At 36.5% G+C, this 20,648-nt stretch overlaps 1 protein-coding gene across 3 annotated transcripts in view; it reads left to right on the top strand.

The window, feature by feature from the left end:
- The window catches only part of NAA35 (N-alpha-acetyltransferase 35, NatC auxiliary subunit), a 98,179-nt gene that overhangs the window by 26,177 nt on the left and 51,354 nt on the right, over positions 1-20,648 (top strand). For all 3 annotated transcript variants that reach the window (XM_060101652.1, XM_060101653.1, XM_060101651.1), the window contains exons 7-11: positions 13,587-13,653; positions 13,970-14,013; positions 15,224-15,274; positions 15,937-16,020; positions 16,849-16,963. In XM_060101652.1, the coding sequence (XP_059957635.1) occupies positions 13,587-13,653; positions 13,970-14,013; positions 15,224-15,274; positions 15,937-16,020; positions 16,849-16,963 (361 nt within the window). The remainder of the gene's footprint in view (positions 1-13,586; positions 13,654-13,969; positions 14,014-15,223; positions 15,275-15,936; positions 16,021-16,848; positions 16,964-20,648) is intronic.

Here is a 20,648-nt window from a genome sequence, read left to right as displayed (position 1 = left end):
ACAAAATAAACAATTTTTGTGTATTAAGATCCCATTCAAATAAAGCATAACACTAAAACCCGAATGAATAAATGCACAGTAAAATAAAAATAGCTCATTCATAGACGAAGGTTATCAAATGGCCATAATATTTAAAAAATTTAGGCTCAGTGTAATCCAAGAAAAACAAAATAATAATTAGTTCACTTTTCATCTACAAAGTTTTAAAAACGAGAATATTCAATGTTGGTAAGGATGTAATATGTTGGCCCTTTTTTTTTTTTTTTTTACTAGTTGGGGGTATGCATTAGCATAGCTGTTTTGGAAAACAGTTTAGCAATGTATATATCAAGAGTCTTAAACATATTGACACCATTTAAACTAGTTAGTTCACCTCTAGAACTCAGCCTTAAAGAAATTATTAGAAATGTGGACGCTTTATGCCCAAATACATTAATCAGTGTTTTTAATAGTGAAAATTGGTATCAATCAAAATGCCACCATTAGTGTTATGGTTGAAATAAATTATGGTTAATTTATTACACATAATTGATTACATGTAATGAATATATAGTGATGACAAAGTATTTAATATCATGGAGAAAGGCATACTTTAAAAGATTAAGAAGGCAGCACACAATGTAATCAATTATGTAAAAATAAAACTGAAAAGAAACATAAACAAAAGTTAGCTCCTAGGCTGGAAAGATGATATTTTTTCTGTTTTGCTAAACTTTTCAGATTTTCCAGATAAATTTGTCTCAGCTTTAATAATTTAAAAAAAAATTGATCTCCTAGTAAAATCCATAAGAGGCTGGTAATGAATAAATAAGAACGACTTAAATTATTTGCTTGTTTGAAATGGATGCTTCAGAAGTTCCTAAATGATTATGTATTTTGTCTCTGCTTTTTTTTACTCCTGAACTGGAGACGTTTTCAGTTGCCTAAAGATGTTTCTTTCTCGATATCTTGCTCACGTGCAAATGGGAACCATAGTTCCCCCATCAGATGGCTTTTCCTCTTGGATTCTGTATCTTGTAAAATAGTGTCTTTAGTGTTATCTTTGATTACTTTTTTTTTTTTTTTTTTTTTTTTGCGGTATGCGGGCCTCTCACTGTTGTGGCCTCTCCCGTTGCGGAGCACAGGCTCCGGATGCGCTGGCCCAGCGGCCATGGCTCACGGGCCCAGCCGCTCCGCGGCATATGGGATCCTCCCAGACCGGGGCACGAACCCGTATCCCCTGCATCGGCAGGCGGACTCTTAACCACTGCGCCACCAGGGAGGCCCTTTTATTACTTTTTTTAACCTCCAACATCCAGATCCTTTTACCTTGAAAGTGCCTTGAATCTGGGCACTGTTTTTTCTTCCCTCTCATTGTTCCTGCTTTAGTTCATGCCTCTGTCAGCTTTAGGTTAGGCTCCTGTGAGAGTTTCTGAACTCTACTTTCTGGCCTAGTCTTTTCCCTCTAGTCCATTCTCCACTTGACCATCATTTATCTTCTTAAAGGTAATCTGGTCATGTTCAGTTTTGCTATTTGACAGTTTTCACTAGGGTGTGTATTTTAATAAAAGTAATAATACTTGTACATAGTATATAAAATCGAATAGCCCGCAAGACTTACAATGAAAAAATTATAGTGCTCTGCTCTTTCCTTATCCATTCATAATAGTAGTCAATTTTTGTACCTTTTTCTACTGTCTACTTCTATGTTTCTGTATAATAGGCTTATATTCTAGTTTCTGGGTTTAAGGGTTTATCAGTTTTTAGCTATAGTATAGCAGCACATTTTTAGCATATGTTTAGCATTTATACATTACCTCCTCCTCACTCCAAATAGTAATTCACTTTGTGGTTAAATCATTCAATTCTGACATTATTGTGATTGTATATGTATTAATGACAGATGACCCAGAGTAGTGTATTCTTTTTTTTCCTCATACGAATTTTTTTTTCTTGAAGTTAATAACTACCTCTTCTTTTTGGTTTGCTTAGTTTTATGTGTACTTTTCCTTAATTCTTCCTTTCCCATTATTTTTAAACACATCAGGTAATCTGTATATATCATCGTGTATATAAACATCTATATATCTATATCTATCTATTTATATATATATATATATATATATATATATATATATATCAGGTAATTTATAATTTTTGTTTTGAAATGCTCTTCTTGAACTTCTTTGTTCTCTAGCTTCAGGCTGGGTCAGTTGCTTTCTAGGCCCACTGCACAGCTGTCATCCCAGGTTTCTCTGCACCATTCTCCTGGGAATTCCATTTCCCTCTCTTTTTGTTAGATCCCTAGTTACCTGAATCTCGTGCCTTTATTGTTCTTAGTTTATTACTTTGTGCAGTGTCTCCAGTTTCTTCGGGGAGACAGGGAGGCAATTTTTCTTTGAGACCTTGCATGTCTGAAAATGTCTTCCCTGCCCTCACACCTGATTGATAGTTTGGCTGTAATGGATTTCTAGGCTGGAAAATAACTTCCTCAGCATTTTGAAGGCTGATTTGTAATCCCAGTGTTAGCATCCTGATTCTTTACATGCGACTCATGTTTTCTCTTTAGAAGCATTTAGGATTTCTCTTTTTAATGACCATACCTTAGATTAGTCTTTGAAACCCCTTAATGATCTTTGAAGTTTAAAGCATCCTGTTCTTAGACCACCACCTCTATTTCTAAATTACTTGTGTTCTGATTCCTAGAGTTCTTCACTCTTATTTGGACTTCAGTTTATTTATATCATCGTTTCATTGTTATTAACCTCTTGACCCTCTTTTCCAAATTTAAGTATCATCATCCTTTATTACAGTCATTCCCTTGCATATACTTTCAGCTCCCTTCCTCTCTTGCCTTGTTATACCTCAATTCTAGTTGAATCTAACCCTTTGCCTACTCTGCCCTTAAACCTGCACATCTCAGTGTGACTGGAAAAAATTGCATTTCCACTGATTGGTCCTACTACCATTTCATCACCAGTAACTGCACGTAGGCCCTCTGCTCCCTAGCAATCATTACATTTCCCTAGTTCATTCACTCCACTCCCCTCAAACTTCTTACACTTTGACCATCCTCACTTGAAGCAAATGACCTACCTTTCTATTGCACTGAATAAACAGAAGCAGTCTTCCCACCTACCTGCATATGTGACCTCTTTTCTGCTGCCCTTCTGTTATGTAGATGAACTTTCTCTGCTCCTAAGAGTGATCCCTTCTGCTTGTGCCTTAGATTCCATACTCAGTCTTATATTCAAAGACATTGGTCTACCCATTCTCACCTTTATCCCTTGAGTAATGAATTTGCTGCTCTACTGGATCATTCCTTTCAGCATACAAACATGCTTTATTCATGTTACTCAATCTCAAAAATACCATTTCATGGCATAGTCTTGTCCTTCAGCTTCTGCCCATATCTCAGTTCTTTTCAGCCAGTATCCTTAACAGGTGTTTGTACTCACTGTCTCTGGTTCTCTCCTCTTTTCTCTGTTGAATCCACTCCAGTCAGGCTTTGAACACGTGTTCCACCAAAATTGTGACATTATGGTCATCAAAAATCTCAGTGTTGCTAAACCCAGTGGTTAATGTTTGGTCTTAAACTTGACCTATCAGAAGATTTTGACATAGTTAATCACGCCATCTTTGAAACAAATTATTTTCTTGGCATTTAATACGTCCTTTATCCCTGGTTTCTCATCTCACTGGTTGTTCTTGTTTGTCGTCTCATTCTCTAAACCAGCAGTATCCAATAGGAATATAATGCAAGCCACATACATAATTTAAAATGTTCTAGTAACCATGGGTAAAGTTAATTTTAATAACATTTTATTTATTTAGCCCAATATATCTAAAATAATACTTCAATATATAATCAGTTTAAAAATATTAATGACTCTAGCTGCATAGGGTATCCTGTGTGGAGGATACCAATCCATAGTACTATCACATCTGGTTTTTATTTAGTATTACTACCCACTTCTATGGAAAGCTGGGCAAGACACTAATTGTAGGGTATTCTCTGCCTGCCACTGGACCTTAGAAGTGGGGGAAGAGACAATTTACAAAACAGGAAATGCATATGGCTTACAAAATTACGGGAAAAGAATTTTTTTAAACAACTCACTAATGATCCAAAAATGCATGTTAAAACTAGGTACCATTTTTTTGGCCTGTGAAATAAATGGGTATAAATTTGAGACAACCTGAAGCTTGCAGCAGAGCAATAAAATGGACAGTTCTTTTTTCTTTTAATCTTTATTTATTTATTTGGCTGTGCCGGGTCTTAGTTTTGGCACGCAGGATCTTTTAGTTGTGGCATGCGGGATCTAGTTCCTGACCAGGGATCAAACCCAGGCCCCCTGCATTGGGAGCACGGAGTCTTAGCCACTGGACCACCAGGGAAGTCCCTAAAATGGATACTTCTTTTCACTGTTGGAGAGAGAATAAATTGGTCCAGATATTTTGGGGGAAAAATATTAAAGAAATGTTTTGAATTCTTTTTTTTCTACTGAATATTCTCAATCTGGTATGTATTTTATACTTACAGCACATCCCAGTTTGAACTAGTCTCATTTCAAGTGCTCGGTAGTTATGTGGCACGCAGCTCTAAACATTGGTGTGACTCAGGCTCAGTCTTTACACTTCTTTGTCTATACTCTGATGATCTCATGCAGTTTCATATTTTTAAATTCTGTCTCTGCTAATGAGGCCAAATTTATATTCTTAACCTAGGCTTGTTCCCTAAATGTCATATTCATATACGCTGCTGCCTGTTCTACATTCTCACTAGATGTCACACATAACATTTCCAAAATGAAGCTGCTGGTTTTCCCCTTCCAACTTCTTTCTTCTGTAGTCTTCTCAATCTCAGCAAATGGAACTCCATTCTTCTAGTTGCGCAGACCAAAAACCTGGGCATCATCCTTAACTCTTCTCTTTCTCCCGTACCCTGCATCTAAACCCTCAGGAAGTCCTTGGCAAACTACAGCCTGCAGACCAGCCCTGCTCCCTGTGTCTTTTATGGTCCTTGAGCTAAGAATATTTTTTTTCCTTTTAAATGGTTACATTTATATAGTTATATAAGTGCCTACTCAGTTTTTTTTTTTTTTTTTTTTTTTTTTGTGGTACGTGGGCCTCTCACTGTTGTGGCCTCTCCCGTTGTGGGGCACAGGCTCTGGACGCGCAGGCTCAGCGGCCATGGCCCACAGGCTTAGCCGCTCCGCGGCATGTGGGATCTTCCTGGACCGAGGCACGAACCCATGTCCCCTGCATCGGCAGGCGGACTCTCAACCACTGCGCCACCAGGGAAGCCCCAGTATTCTCTGTTTTGCCACTTGGTCTGCAAAGCATAAAATATATATAATCTGGCCCTTTAAGAAAAAATTTGCCTATCCTTAATTTGTACTATCTGTTTATTGATTTCATTAGCATATGCTGGACATTGTGGCAAGCGCTGGGAATAAAATGATGGGCATATAACTTTGCTGTGCAGAGTGAGGATGGGAGTCTAAGAGCTCCTTTCTTAGACATCCAGCTTCTTATTCCTCTAGCCCCACATTTTTTTTTAAAATTTATTTTATATTTGGCTGCATTGGGTCTTTGTTGCTGTGCACGGGCTTTCTCTAGTTGCGGCGAGCAGGGGCTACTTTTCGTTGCTGTCTGCAGGCTTCTCATTGCGGTGGCTTCTCTTGTCCAATTACTTGGCATCTTCCAAAAATTGCTTTATGTGTCTTGAATGTTGTCTTCCATTCTCTTTGTCTTCTTTGTTCTTTGGAATTCAAACTTTTCATCCCTTTACTGATGATTTCAAGAGGTGTAGTGGAAATACCACATTTAACCAAAAGTCCATTGTTTCTACTGCCTACATGATAAAATTCAAAACTCTTAGAGTATCTCTTTTTATCATCTGGCCCCAATTTTATTACTCATTTTTTATTACTTCTTAATTTTTTTATTGAGTTATATGGCATATGACATTGTATAAGTTTAAGCAGTATGGCATATTGATTTGATGCATTTATATTGCAAAATGATTGCCATAGTAGCATTAGCTAACACCTCTGTTGTGTTACATAATTGTCATTTCTTCTAGTGTTGGGAACAATTAAAATGGAGTCTGTTAGCAAGTTTAATGTTTATAATAGTTTTGTTGTCTGTAATCACTGTACTGTGTATTAGGTTTCTAGGACTTACTAATCTAATAGTTGCAAGTCTGTACCCTTAAACAACATCTCCCCAATTCCCCCACCCCTAGCCCCTGGTAAACACCATTTTACTCTCTGCTTTTACGATTTTGGTTTTTTTAGATTCCACATATGAGAGAGATCGTACAGTATTTGTCTTTCTCTGTCTGACTTAGCATAATGTCCTCAGGGTCCATTAATGTTGCTGCAAATGGCAGAATTTCCTTTTTTTCTTATGGCTGCATATATTCATTGTATAAATATACATCTTCTTTATCCATTCATTCATTGATGGACGCTTAGGTTGTTTCCATACCTTGGCTATTGTGAATAATGCTGCAGTAAACATTAGAGTGCATGTCTCTTTGGTTACCTGTTTTCATTTCCTTTGGATATACATATACCCATTAATGGGATTGCTGGTAGTTCTAATTTTAATTTTTTGGGTAACCTCCACACTGTTCTCCGCAGTGATTGAACCAGTTTACAGTCCCACTAACAGTGCACAAGCGTTCCCTTTTCTCCACATCCTAGCCAGCATTTGTTATCCTTTGTCTTTTTGATGATCACCATTCTTATGGGTGTGAGGTGATACTTCATTGTGGTATTTATTACAGGTGTACCTCGGAGATATGGTAGGTATGGTTCCAGGCCACCACAATAAAGCAAATATTGCGATAAAACGAGTCACACGAATTTTTTGGTTTCCCAGTGTATGTTAAAGTTATGTTTACTATAGTGTAGTCTGTTAAGTGAAACAACATTATGTCTAAAAAAACAATGTACGTACCTTAATTAAGAAATACTTTATTGCTAAAAAATGCTAACCATCATCTGACAATGCAGGGTTGCCACAAACCTTCAGTTTATTTTAAAAAAAATGCAGTATCTGCAAAGTGAAATAAAGTAAAATACAGTAAAATAAGGTATGGCTGTATACCTTTTTCTTCTCCCCTGGCATTTTATTCTTCAGCTGGTCCTATATATTATTCTCTTTCATTATCCCATGCTTGTGCACAGGATGTTGCTTCTGACTCTTAGGCCTTTTCTCTTCTCCTTACCCTTTTAGGGCAGAGTCTTACTTATCTTTAAACTTGGATCCCAATCTCCTGACTTCCCCAGACTTCAGTTTTGTTCTCTGTTGTTCTTTAGCATGTTCTTCTGTCACAGCTAGTGACAGAAGTCTGTACATGCTGGTCTGCATAGAACAGTCCTGCCTGACACCTTTTGTCCTGGTGTAATTATTATAGCATTCCCTCTTACTCTTAGTAGTATACCAGCTTGAATATGGATGTGATGTTTGGAGATACTGCTTCATTTTGTGAACATGAAGTGACAGATGTAAAAATCTAAAAGCCTAGGATAGTGGAGCCGAAAGAAAGATTACTTTCTAATATTCTAATGTTCATGTTATTTGGCATGCTGTAAATCTGTATCACTTAAGTCAGTGTAGTTGGATTTTTCTCTTACTTGCAGCTGAGCATATTTCTAATACAACAGTAAATAAATGAAACTATATAAGTTCTTGGCTTGTCTGGCAAAGAGTAAACACTATTATCCATTTGACGTATATCTTTCCAAGTGTTTTTGATGATATGTACCCATGTGTATTTTACTTAACATGATGGAATTATGTAGACTGTTTGCAACTTGCATTTTCCCACAGATTATAGAGAATAGATTTCTGCACATACCAGCACATGTAGGTAGATCTACCTCATTGTTTTTATTTGCATTGCATTGTGTTGAGGATATAGATTTTGAAGAACTATTTCTGGCATGAATCATCAAAGGATGATCAGACTAGTAGACAAAAGTGTAATGAGACACAGGATTTGTACCTAGCCTCAATGTATCATCCCACAAGACATTTATTAATTACAAAAGGGAAAATGATAAGGTTACAGTGTAGACACTTAGTATCTTAGCCAAGTGGCCAGAATTAACCACCAGTAATGGGATAAGTCAATACCATGTGTCTCCAGATTCAGTGATCTAAGAAGGACACAGCATCACTTCTGTGTTATTCTGGTCAAATATCCTATCAAATATTAAATTGATTTGAATTTTGGAAAAACATAAGACAAACCCATATTGAGGGACATACACAAAATAACTTTGGCTTGTACTATTCTAAAATGTCAGGGCATGAAAGACAAGGACAAAAGAAATGTTCCAGATTAAAGAGACATCAGTTTCCTGATTTGATAATTGTACTGTGGTTTTGTAAGAGAATGATTTTTGTTTTTATAAAATCACACTGACATTTACAGATAAAGGGGTATCATAGTCTGCAACCTAGTCTCAAAGGTTTCAGGGAAGAAAAATAGAGAATTATCATGTAAATGTGGTTTAATGTTATCATTTGGGGAGTATGGGTGAAGGGAATATGGGACTTCTCTTTACTATTTTTGTAATCTGAATTTTTTTCAGAATAAATGTTAGAAAAGCCTCTGGGGAGTGAGACCACATAAGTTTGTGTTCTTACTCTGTTGCTTACTAGCTCCGTGGTTTTTCGGAATTTAACCTTTCTATGCCTCAGTTTCCTCATTTATAAAATGTAGTTTATAAAAGTACCCACCTTAGAGCATTATTGTGAGGATTAACAAAGTTAATACAAGTAAAATGTTTAGAACAGTGCCTGGCACATGATAAGCACTTAACATTAGCTGCTATTAGTAGTTGTAGGAGCAGCAGCAGCAGTAGTATTCCACTGTATGTACAATAAATTACAAGCCACTTACTAATGGACATTTAAATTGTTTCAAGTCCTAATCTGAATTATCTGTGCTCATGTTTTACCCTTACTTGTACCCTTACTAGGTTACCCAGTATCTGGTCTGTGGTAGGTACTCAAATTTTAGTTGAATGAATCAGATTATTTTAGGAGCCCCTGAAATATTTATGCAAAGTATTTTATCTGTGAAATGAATGTTTAAAGCAGTAATAAATCACAACTGATACATTGTGACTATTAAGTTTTAGAAGAGGTTGAAACAGTTTTACTTAATTAGAATATTAGTACAATCAAGATTACTACTTTGGTGAAATCACATTCAATTCTGATATTGGGTGTTCTGTTACAGTTATGATTGTAAATATTTACTATTCTAAATTTCTTTGTAAGGCTGCATTGTTTCAAATGCTGTTTTATAGAATGCTAAATATCCCTTATAATTTTCTGCAGTTATATCTTGGTAGTATTGTAAAGATATTGTAGAGTACAAGTGAAGAACATGGGCTTTATCTGTCAAGACATCTTACTTCTGTCCCTGGATAATAAGCTCTATAATTGCAGTGGTAGTATTTTACCATTGTATCCCTGGTATTTAACCTATACCAGCCATCATAGGGTGCTCAGAAAATGATTTGTCCATTGCTCAGAAATGGACAACATTTTTTCCCTACTAATTACTCACCTCTAAAATCTTGATATCAAGCATACTATCCTTTGATCCATACCACTTAGTTGGATTCCCCTATTCCTTCTGTCCTTTAGTGCCACAGAGACCTCCAATTCATAGGTGCTGTCGCTTTAGTTTTCTCTGTTACTTTCCTCATGTTCTCATTTCCATGGCCCAGTTAGTGCTAAAATCACTTTTCAAACACCCTTGCTCCTCTAATCTCATAATGTGTCACTTATCTGACAAAACCCCAACCACCTGCCTACTTGCTGCTTGCACCCAAACAACAGAAGGTAGCTAGGGAAAATTCACATCTGTGTGTCTGTTCTCACTTTAATTTTAGGACTGCTCGTCTCAGATGGGCACTCAACACTAGAGACAATCCTATTCTACAACACTTCCGTAGCAAACTTGCTTTTCTAGTCTCTAAGATGACTTTTTCCCATGTGTTACTTCTCAGACCTCCAGTGCCAACTCTCATTGTCAGCTTGCTTTCTACCATAATGGGATATTAGATACAGTCAGATGCAATTAGAAGTATCCCATCTTCTCATTATCACAAATGCTAACCTGTTATGGTATCCACACACTCTGTTGTTGTTAAAATGAAAGTATTCCTGTGACATTCTAAGCTCTCAGCCCCTCCACTGTGTTCTAGATTCTATCCCCTCTAGCCTACTGCAGTTAGTATCCCTTTCTTTGTATTGTGTTGCTGCTGTATCCTTCACTACAAGATTATTCTTACTGGCATATAAACATGTTTTTACATGACTCAATTTAAAACCAAAACACCGCAGTTCCCTTGATTCCATGGCTCCTTATATCTACAGTCTTATTTCTCTGCTACCCTACATGTATCAAAAACTCCTTGAATGAGCTGTTAATATTGATTTATTTTACTTTCTCTTTGATTCTCTTCTCGCCCACACCAATTGGACATTCTTTTACCACTACAGAAACTGGTCTTAGCAAGCTCCTTAATGATATCCGTCTTGCTAAATCCAGTGTTCTCACTCCTCCCTCTTCAGCCTGTCGGCTTCATTAGACTCAACTGACCACTTTTTGAAATACTTTCTTCTTATCTTCCTATTATGACAATCTGTTGGATTTCTTTCTTTCTCGCTGGTGAGTCCATTTCCTGTGCTTGCTCCTGTAGATCTCCAGTTCTCTTGGGCTCTCCCTGGGTTGACTTCCTCTAATTCTGTGGCTTTTAATGCCAACTATAAGCTGATGAAGTCCAAATTGATATCTCTAATCCTGATTTCCTCCTCTGACTTTCAGACTAAAGCAAGTGCCTTCCTGAAACCTTCCCTTGGATGACCAAAGAAATTACAAACTTAATATAGTTAAAATTTTACTCCATTTCTGCCCTTAAACCTGCTCCTCCCAGACTGCCCCATCTGAGTAAATGGCATCATAATTTACCAGTTGCTCAGACGGAAAACCCTTGATTGTACTACAGTTTACCTCATATTCAGTTCTTCAGCACATCATGTTGGCTTTACCTTTTAAATATATGCTGATTCAATAGCTTCTCATCATTTCTGGTTATGGTATCAGTCCCGTTCACCATCAGCTCCTGCTTGGACTGTTGGGTGGTATCCAGTATCTGGTCTCTCTGGGTTTACTTTGATTTTTGTCCTCCTTAAGTCCACAGAGTTTCAGTAGTGATATTTTAACGGCAGCATCTGTTGACATAACTCTTCTGCTTCAGACCTCCAATGACTTAGATTAAGTTCTTGTTACTGAGGTTTGTATTTATTACACAGACCTGTGATAGTCTCCCAGATGAATGCTTTTCCTTAGACTCTTCTTGGCAAACTTAAGGGTCCACAGATGGGGCTTACAGGTTGCTTTTTTTCCCCCCCATTTTGTTTTTTCTACACAGTGTTGGTCTGCTTAATTTTTTAAAACTTGGTAACATTAAAAAGTCTGATGATTTTACTTTAAATTAGGTTTTTGTTCTGAAAACCTAGGAGACCTTACCAAACTAGTGCCATATTCATTCATGACCATAAGAGGTAAGCAGCGGCCTACTTCCTTTAGATGACACGTATGTTCTCTCATTTGCCACAATCTCCACCACTCCTCAATGTAACTTGTAACCAGCCTGATGTTCTTAGTGAGGTTAACGGCCAAATGGCCCCTGCCCTGAAGTAGCTCATCATTCCTTCAACAAATAGGTTTGAACAGTACTCTGTGCCAAGCGCTATTCTAAGCCCTAGAGATAAAGCACAAATACAACAAAGCCCTGAGCTCAGAGATTATGCATTCCTTGGGACAAATAGTCAAGGTGTAAGTAAACAAATTACATATATAATGTCAGGTGGTGACAAGTTCTGTGAAGAAAAGTAAAGTAGGGAAAGGGGATATAAAGTGGTGGAGGGTGCTATTTTAGAGAGAATGCACAGGGTAAACCCTTGTATGAGAAATTGACATTGAAACAGAGGCTGGAATATAGTAAGGGATGGAGCTTTGTAAATATTTTGAAGAAAATCAGTTTGGGGTGGGGGTTCAGTGGGTACAGAGGTCCTGAGAAGAGTGTGTGTTTGATATGCTTGAAGGACAACAAGAAGGCCTGTGTGGTTGCAGTGCAGTGAACATGGAGATGAGTGGTAGGTAGGAAATGGGGTTGGAGAGGGAGACCAGGGCCACATGATGGAGGGCCTTAGAGGCCATGGGGGAATTTTACTGTGAGGAAGAAAATTCCTGAAAGGTTTTAAGTAGAAAGTGACATGAAATGGCTTATCTTAAAACAATCCCTTTGGCTTTTGGTGGTGAATAAATTATATAGCAGACAGTTGTGGAAGGTGGGGGACCTGTCTGGAGACAGTTATGGAAGTGAGAGATGGTGGATCCTTGAACTGGAAATAGCTGTGAAAGGAGTCAGACTTGGTGATTAGAATTTGAAGATAGATCCTACAGTGTTTTCTGATGGATCTGATATGGGTTTCAGGAAAACAAGATGACTTGAAATGCAGGTTTTCAGCCTGAGTAAAGGGATGGGGGTGCCTTTTAGCAATGTGGTAAACACTAGGAGAGTTCCTATTTAGACATGTATAATTTGAGAATCCTGTTTGATGTCCAAGTAGAGATAGAGTATAAACTTCATCTGGAGGATAAGTTTATAGCTTTGTAATACAACCTGAGACTTTTGAAAGACCCAGTCCTGTGAGGCATACATTTCTGAGTTCTTTGAGACTAAAGACATTGTTTGTACTTCTTTCTGTTTGTCAGATATAGTACCTGACATGAATTGCATGCTTACTGATGTTTTTGTTAAGAGTTCAGAAATTTCACTATAGTTCTGGCCACTGCTGTGAATATCTGTTATTTCATTATATTAGGCTTTTATATACATTTTTGTAAGAATCGTAATATGGCAGAAACACTCCTTTAATAGAGCTTCTAACTTCATAGCTGAAATCAGCCAGATATTATTAAACTCTTCATAGTGAATCCAGCAAACCACTTAATTTGCTAATATCCCAGCAGTGTTTTAAATGATTTGGGGAGTGGGAATCCATGTATGAATCATTTGTTTTCGTTACAGTGGGCAGAAGCGGGAATGTGGTTTTGCTGTCACTGAGTAATTCTATTTGAGAAGACTTAACCTTTTAGCCTAACAGTGTGTAAAATGACATATAATAAGTTTTGAAGAGTCTTGTTTAAATTTTGCAAATAGTAATTATTACATATTTATTGTTCACCTGTGAATGTGAGAATTCTTTGTAAGTGGGGATTATTTGTGATATTATCATAAGCATTATTTTGCAAATGAACATATTAAATGCAAGTATGTTTAAATAGCCTGAGGACAGCAATTGAAATTAAGGGGACAGAGACAACATTAGAATGTGGTGTTTTAATGGTATGCCTGTAAAGAAAGCTTGGATGTATGATAGCAATATTTAGGGTGACATTCCATTACTGTTTTCTTATTAGCAAATAGTGATTTTGTAAGAGAAATATAATGAAAGGTTTTGCTACTATTCAAGGGCCTAATTACTGCTTTTCTGTATAGGAAGATTTTCAGTCAATGACTTATGGATTTAAAATGGCCAACAGTGTGACAGATCTTCGAGTTACAGGTAAAACCATTTATAAATATAATTCACAAATTTTACATTTGGATTTGTTTCCTTTTAAAATCATTGTCTCGGGCCTCCCTGGTGGCGCAGTGGTTAAGAGTCCGCCTGCCGATGCAGGGGATACGGGTTCGTGCCCCGGTCTGGGAGGATCCCATATGCCGCGGAGCGGCTGGGCCCGTGAGCCATGGCCGCTGGGCCTGCGCGTCCGGAGCCTGTGCTCCGCAACGGGAGAGGCCACAACAGTGAGAGGCCCACATACCGCAAAAAGAAAAAAAAATAAAAATAAAAAAAATAAAATCATTGTCTCTCTTTCTAGGCATGCTAAAAGATGTGGAGGATGACATGCAAAGAAGAGTAAAGGTATATATTTTTTTCTCTTTTCTTTGGTATAGGATATTTATATTCTTCTAAATGTCAGGTTAACTTTAGCTAATTACAAATAGCTAGTGTAGGTAGGACCACCAACTTTCTTTATATATGCTGTACTGTTTTTTGGTAATGAATTAGAACACTGCTAGAGGGGTTTCTTGTGAAGTAGTGTTACTTTCAAGTACTGAAAATTTAACCCTTTCAAATTTTTTCAATTTTTTGCCAGTGTTTTAAAATTTTAGTATGCTATTTTAAGAATAGCATAAGATTCTAGAATTTTAAATTCCTCAAAGGTAAGGACTACCTTCTTCACCTTTGTATCATTAATAGTTAGGGCACTGTCTAGAACATAGCAGAAGAGCTCAGTAAATGGAAGCTCCTCAAATCTGATAAAAGCCTTCTATGAATGACATCCTTTGGCCAGATGATCCTGATGATTTTGTTCTCATAGAAATTAAAAATGATAAAAAGTTACATTTCCTCTATTTTTTTATACCTGTATAACACAGCATGTTTGTCAAAACAATTTTGCATTATTGTCTTATTGGATATTTACAGTTATTCAGTGCATTAGGCAATAAAATGCACTTTTAGATGAAGAAAATACAGCTGAAAAGAGTTAAGTAACCTGTCTTGAGTCTTATTAAGGGCATGCCATTAGTTAGTGGCAGCTCCAGGGCTAGAACCCCAATCTACCAGATCTTCCTGTGGTACTGCCTTGGAATTTTGTCAGAATAGTCACCCATATGTAACACATGTATTAAAAAGATGTTTTGCATTTTAGTATAGAACTGATCAGTATTTACCATGTGACTTTATGATGTGATTTTGTAAAGGTTACTTTTTTTTCTAACAGGGTTAGTTTGGAGAGCATCAGGAATTTCAGTTAATAGATTTTTTAAAAGCAGGAAGTACTATGTACCATGTGCTTCTGCTTATGTTTTTCATTGTTTTGCTTTTGCTGTTTTTAATACCTTATTCTTTTGTGTGATCTTTATAATTTATATCAAAATGAACTTTCTGTACATAGTATTAATAGGAAAATAAATAATTGATACGGCTTTTTTCTTCCAAATATTTTTCTTCAAATAGATTCTTGCATATACTCAATAAATTAATTTATTGCTTTATGTTGTATAATTGTAATCTAATGCTTTTACAGGTTTGTGTGTGTTTTAATATACCTTTTTTAAAATTTTAGAGTACTCGAAGTCGACAGGGAGAAGAAAGAGATCCAGAAGTTGAACTAGAAGTAATTGAACTTATTTTCTGGTAGATAATATCAGAGAAGTTAATGTTGTAGTTTTATGAACTACGTTATAATTTATGGAAGCCCTTTTTAAGGTATTTCTTTACAAATTGGACATTGCAAGGGAGTTTATTTCCCTTGTATTTATTTTGATAGAATTATAATATAGCTCTTTCAAATACATGATTTCAAAAGCTCTTCAATATTCCTGTGAGGTAGGAAGAAAAAAATGATTTTTTTTAACAGATGATCCACCAAAAGTTGGCAGAATTCAAGAACTTACACAGTATCAAAAGTTGTCAAACCTTTGTTAAGATCCTAAATTTTCTGACTCTGCTTAAAGCACCTTTTTATCAGTCCTTTTAAAAATGCTAATTAAATCAGTTTTGAAATAATAGTGTAACTCCTGACTTAGGGAAAAATCAGTCCTCTTGATACATAAGCTTTATTATGTATTTCTATTTCAATAAAATAGGCTTTGTTTTATTATGTTTTCTGCGGCTCATTTTTCAGACATTTAAAAGACTATAAGTGAAGGTGTTTGTAATGTATTCAATAGTAAGTTATTAACACTGAGATATAGGACTTAAAATACTATATTTTAAAATGAAATTTCTTTGACAGACTTTGCATCTTTTAACTTTTAGTCCTTTCTTGTTTTTTAGCACCAACAATGTTTAGCAGTATTCAGCAGAGTGAAATTTACTCGAGTGTTACTGACAGTGCTTATAGCTTTTACTAAGAAAGAGGTAAGGGTATTTACTATAACCTAAATTTTAGTGTTTTTGTTTTCGATGGAATGCTTTATTTTGGTAGTTCTGAGACTTTTCCATTGAAATGTATATGCACACATACACAGCACTCAGTATTTGGTGTGTTTACATCAGAGTATCCCTGATTTTCTCCAAAAGTCACATGAATTTTACGTTCTGCTCCATAACATGTCCATGTCTGTTGTTGATATAAAAATAACATATTACATATTAGTTGGTAAAATAATAGAAGCTGAAATTGCTTCTGGGTAGTTATTGTGAATTGGAGAAATTAAAAATGAGAGTTTTAGGTAGGCCTCTTTCATTCAGTTAAATAATTAACTTAGATTTGTGTGGAATAGATGGTGAATATTTTTGTGTGTATATTGCATTAACTCTAAGTAAATTACAGACTAATTTGTAAATGGTTAATAAGTGGTAAGTAGAGATCCAACCTTTACTAACTTCTGTAATTCTGTTCTTTTTTTAAAATTTCACCTTGATGAATGATTTAGTAGGAATGTTGCAATTTCCCATTTTCTAGTTGATTGCATCTCTCTCTTTTTTTTAAATATGAGATTAGTAGAATAAACCAGAAATGTTTCCTATTGTTCTTTAATGGCTCCTACATTGTATAGATATGGGTAAAAAAATTATTTCTATCCTAACAGGATCTGGGCATCCTATATTAAGTGAATAGTTTGTGAAAACCAATGTCATTACAACAAGCATTTAATTTCATTATTGTTTATAGGATTTTCCTATTTAATGTATATCTTTCAGTGAAAGAATATGTAAGAATGTTTTTGGTGATTTATTTGCTAGACCAGTGCTGTTGCAGAAGCTCAAAAATTGATGGTTCAAGCAGCAGATCTTCTTTCTGCCATTCATAATTCATTGCATCATGGCATCCAGGCCCAGAATGATACTACAAAAGGAGGTAATTGTCTGTTTTGCTCCTACTCTTTTTTTGTTCTTTCCCATCCAGCATGTATAGTGTTTGGTTTGTTCTAAAATATCCGTTAAGTCAATCTATGCAGACTTTGGAATGTTTTGCTCCATAGACTTACATAGAGTGTTTATGGTACCTTCTTTTTAAATTTTTTCTAGACCAGTTTGCCATCTCCTGTATCTTACTGTTTGGGTTCTGAGTCTTTACCCTGTCTCGTGATCAGGCTGTGATGTCAGCAGTAAATCATTCTTTTTTAATCACGTCTCCCCTTTACTCCTTTGAGAGATCATCAGCTCCGTTACAGTCTTCCCTGACTCCACCAGGCAGGCCTAGGTATTCCCTCTGTGGCCTCATTGCATTCATACATGCCTTTGTTACATTTTTTTAGTATATTATATTATAGTTTACCTTTTGTCTTTCCATGAGATTTTTAGTACTATTAGGCCAGAGTCTCTTCTTTGCTTGTCTCCACAGTGCTTGGTACGTTGTTGACAGGCAGTAGATTTTATTAATGAATTAGGCCTTAAAAATAAAAGGAATAGTGTACTTTTATTGTAAAAGCTCCGACTGAGTTAGCATTTTAGTAATGTGTAGCAATTTTGGTTATCCTTAAAACCATTAAAATGAGATGATATTTGTATTTTAAAATTAGTTTTTCACAGTTGTTAGTCCTCTGACCAGGAAATCCAGTTTTATTGATTCACACTCCTTTCCTTTTTCATCCTTTCCCCTCCTTTTAGGGACAGAAGTTGTGACATTCCCCTTCCCATGAATTTTTTTCTTAATCAAAGGTTAGGTAGTGGAGCAGTCCAAAAGGTAATTTGGTTTAGGAAATCAGTATTATCTTTATGGTTAATAATTATACTGAACTTATAAATTCATTATTAATTCATTACCATTTTCTCATTTTCTCCAGGAGAGGGGAAGATAAGTGACTATTAGATGATTGACTAGGTGACATTTTATAACCATGGGACCTTAAAAAAGAAAAAGGTTTTTATGCATAGCAAGCTATCTAGTACATGTTTACAGAGAGGTAAACATATCTACAACTCTTCAATACTTTGTAATCTAGTGCAAGAATACTTTATGAAAACCACTGTAAAATACATTGCTTCCAAGTAATTTGCTTGGTTGGTTATGTATCAATAGGGTATTATGATGCGAAACAAGAGTCTTTCAAATGACTATTCTGATGCTCCTTTTGCCATATCCTGACTACTGTGGGCTGTTCTGGTCTATAACTGAGGATAATAATTGCCATGGGAGCATTAGTTGCCCATGTGCTTTGTGGCTTCCCTGTAGTTCAGATCAGTCAGCACTTAAAAACAAACAAACAAACAAACAAACCTGTGTGTATATTCTCAACTATTTCTCTGGTTTTATGGGCTGTTCATGAGTAAGCTTTAGGAAGATGGTTTGCATAAAGTTGGTTTGAATAAACTAAGCAAGTGAAGTTTTAAATTTAGGGAGTATTCACTCTGTGCTTAGTTAAACACTGTTTAAGCTCACTTAATTTAACTTTGTAATTATCCAGCTGAAGCATGAAGCTAAACAGTTCTATAATAAAAAAGTGAATGCCTTCCCAGCAATGTTTATTCTAAGAAAATGGTGATAAAGCCATAGTATAGATTAGTTTTGGTCTCAGGTTATTCATTTTGCCTTCTTAATATTAGTACAACCCCAGCTAGTGACAAAGTGACTGTGTAAAGCTTGAAATTGCCGAGCATTAATTTTAGCTTCTCATTGAAAAGCTACTTAATCAGTGGGAACTTGGAAACAGTGGTGTAAAGGGAGAAAGTAGGAAGAATCAAACTTGATTCAAGGATTACTTGCTGGTGGGTTTACTCAGTGGATGTGATGTGTTGAAGATGAAGGAGGCAGAAATGGTTTGGGAACAAGAGATGCTTAAGGAAGGCAGTTCAGGTATGACAAATGGGATTTTTTGACGTGGTGACATGGAACAGTCCACCCACCGACAAAGTAAATATTTTGCTCTGGAAAATGGATGGAAGAGCAGGTTTTGGAGTTATTTTCATGTTAAGTGCTAATTAAAATTGAAGGAGTGGATATGGTCAGGGCTTGCTGAGTTCAGGACCTTGAGTTAGAACTTTGTTGAAAAAACAAGAAGAGGATCCAGTGAAGCACATGTTGCTCCTCGTGTTTGCTTATGCTGTTGTATTGCTTGTGAATTCTATACTTCTTTTTATATGTCAGTGGAATTCTTCAAAATAATGTTCAGATAATTTCTTCCAATGAGATTTTCCATGTTCTACTTGTCAAAATTTATTTCTCTTTCCCATATTCTTTTATAGTTATCTGTGGGTTAGGCTTGGTTTACTCTTTAGAATGCAAGCATCTTTTTTTTTTTTTTTTTTTTTGCGGTACGTGGGCCTCTCACTGTTGTGGCCTCTCCCGTTGCGGAGCACAGGCTCCAGATGCACAGGCTTAGTGGCCATGGCTCACGGGCCCAGCCGCTCCGCGGCATGTGGGATCTTCCCAGACCGGGGCACGAACCCATGTCCCCTGCATCGGCAGGCGGACTCTCAACTACTGCTCCACCAGCGAAGCCCAAGATGCGAGCATTTTTAACAGTTGCTAATGGAAATGAAAAATTTAATTACACTTATGTTGCCTGAAATTGGTAGGTACTTTTGAAGTGTATCTCCAAATCTGATGTTCAGTTTCAAGAGGCCTTGGAGAATTCCCTGGTGGTCCAGTGGTTAGGACTCTGTGCTTTCACTGCTTCAAGTAACGGGTTCAGTCCCTGGTTGGGGACCTAAGATCCCATAAGCTGCACGACACGGACAAAACAACAAAAACAAAAAGAGGCCTGTCATCCTTTTGAAAAAAACTTAAAAGGCGTTTGATTCAAGTGGTAGATTAAAGATATGCATTTACCTTCTGAAACCTTAATGAAACAATGGTAAGTGTTTGGATTTTTTTTAAAAAATAGGTATGATCAATAACGAGGAAAAGGAAAAGAAGACAATAGCAACAAAATTTTAGAAGCTGGAAGGACATTGAGCTGTCTGTCCACAAGTAACTGAGTTCTTAGCCACTGATTGGGAAAGTCAAGATACAGTCCAGTTTATACTGCAGATCCTTTGAATGGCCTCATTTTTAGTATACCAGGTACCTCTAAAAATGAGGATGAGAATTAATGGTGATGAGAACTGGTTGAAAACTGTTTAGAAACAGAGATTTCCTCCCCATTTTCTCCATGGTAACATTCCTGAGCCTCAGAATACTAAAAGTTTATTCTCTGGAATAGGGGAGCAGAGAGATTCTGAATTGAGAAGATACCAGACACTGTTGAATGATACACATTATGGGGAGCTAAGTGGTAATTTAAATACTTATTGTAACACCTATTCTCCCCTTTCCTGCACACCACGTCAAGCTCTAGCTGTTTTTTCCCCCCTACTCAGTTTCCAAAACAGTGCAGCCTGGCTATTGCACTTCACCTAAGAATTTGGAAGACTCTTAGGGAAATCTGGCAAGCCCAAGAGATGGAGAAAAGCATCAGCAAAATCTAAATTTATTGGTATTAGCAGTTCTCCTGATAAAATGGTTTGGTAGAAAAGCCTAACGTAATTCACAGAGGTCTTAATGAGGTTTTGGTCCTTTAGTTTCAAGCCTGAGTATATAGTCATGGGTGGAAATGTCTAGC

This window comes from Mesoplodon densirostris, chromosome 6 (genome assembly GCF_025265405.1).
Source record: "Mesoplodon densirostris isolate mMesDen1 chromosome 6, mMesDen1 primary haplotype, whole genome shotgun sequence".
Classification (NCBI taxonomy): Eukaryota; Metazoa; Chordata; class Mammalia; order Artiodactyla; family Ziphiidae; genus Mesoplodon; species Mesoplodon densirostris.
This window is presented reverse-complemented; position numbering and strand designations above follow the sequence as displayed.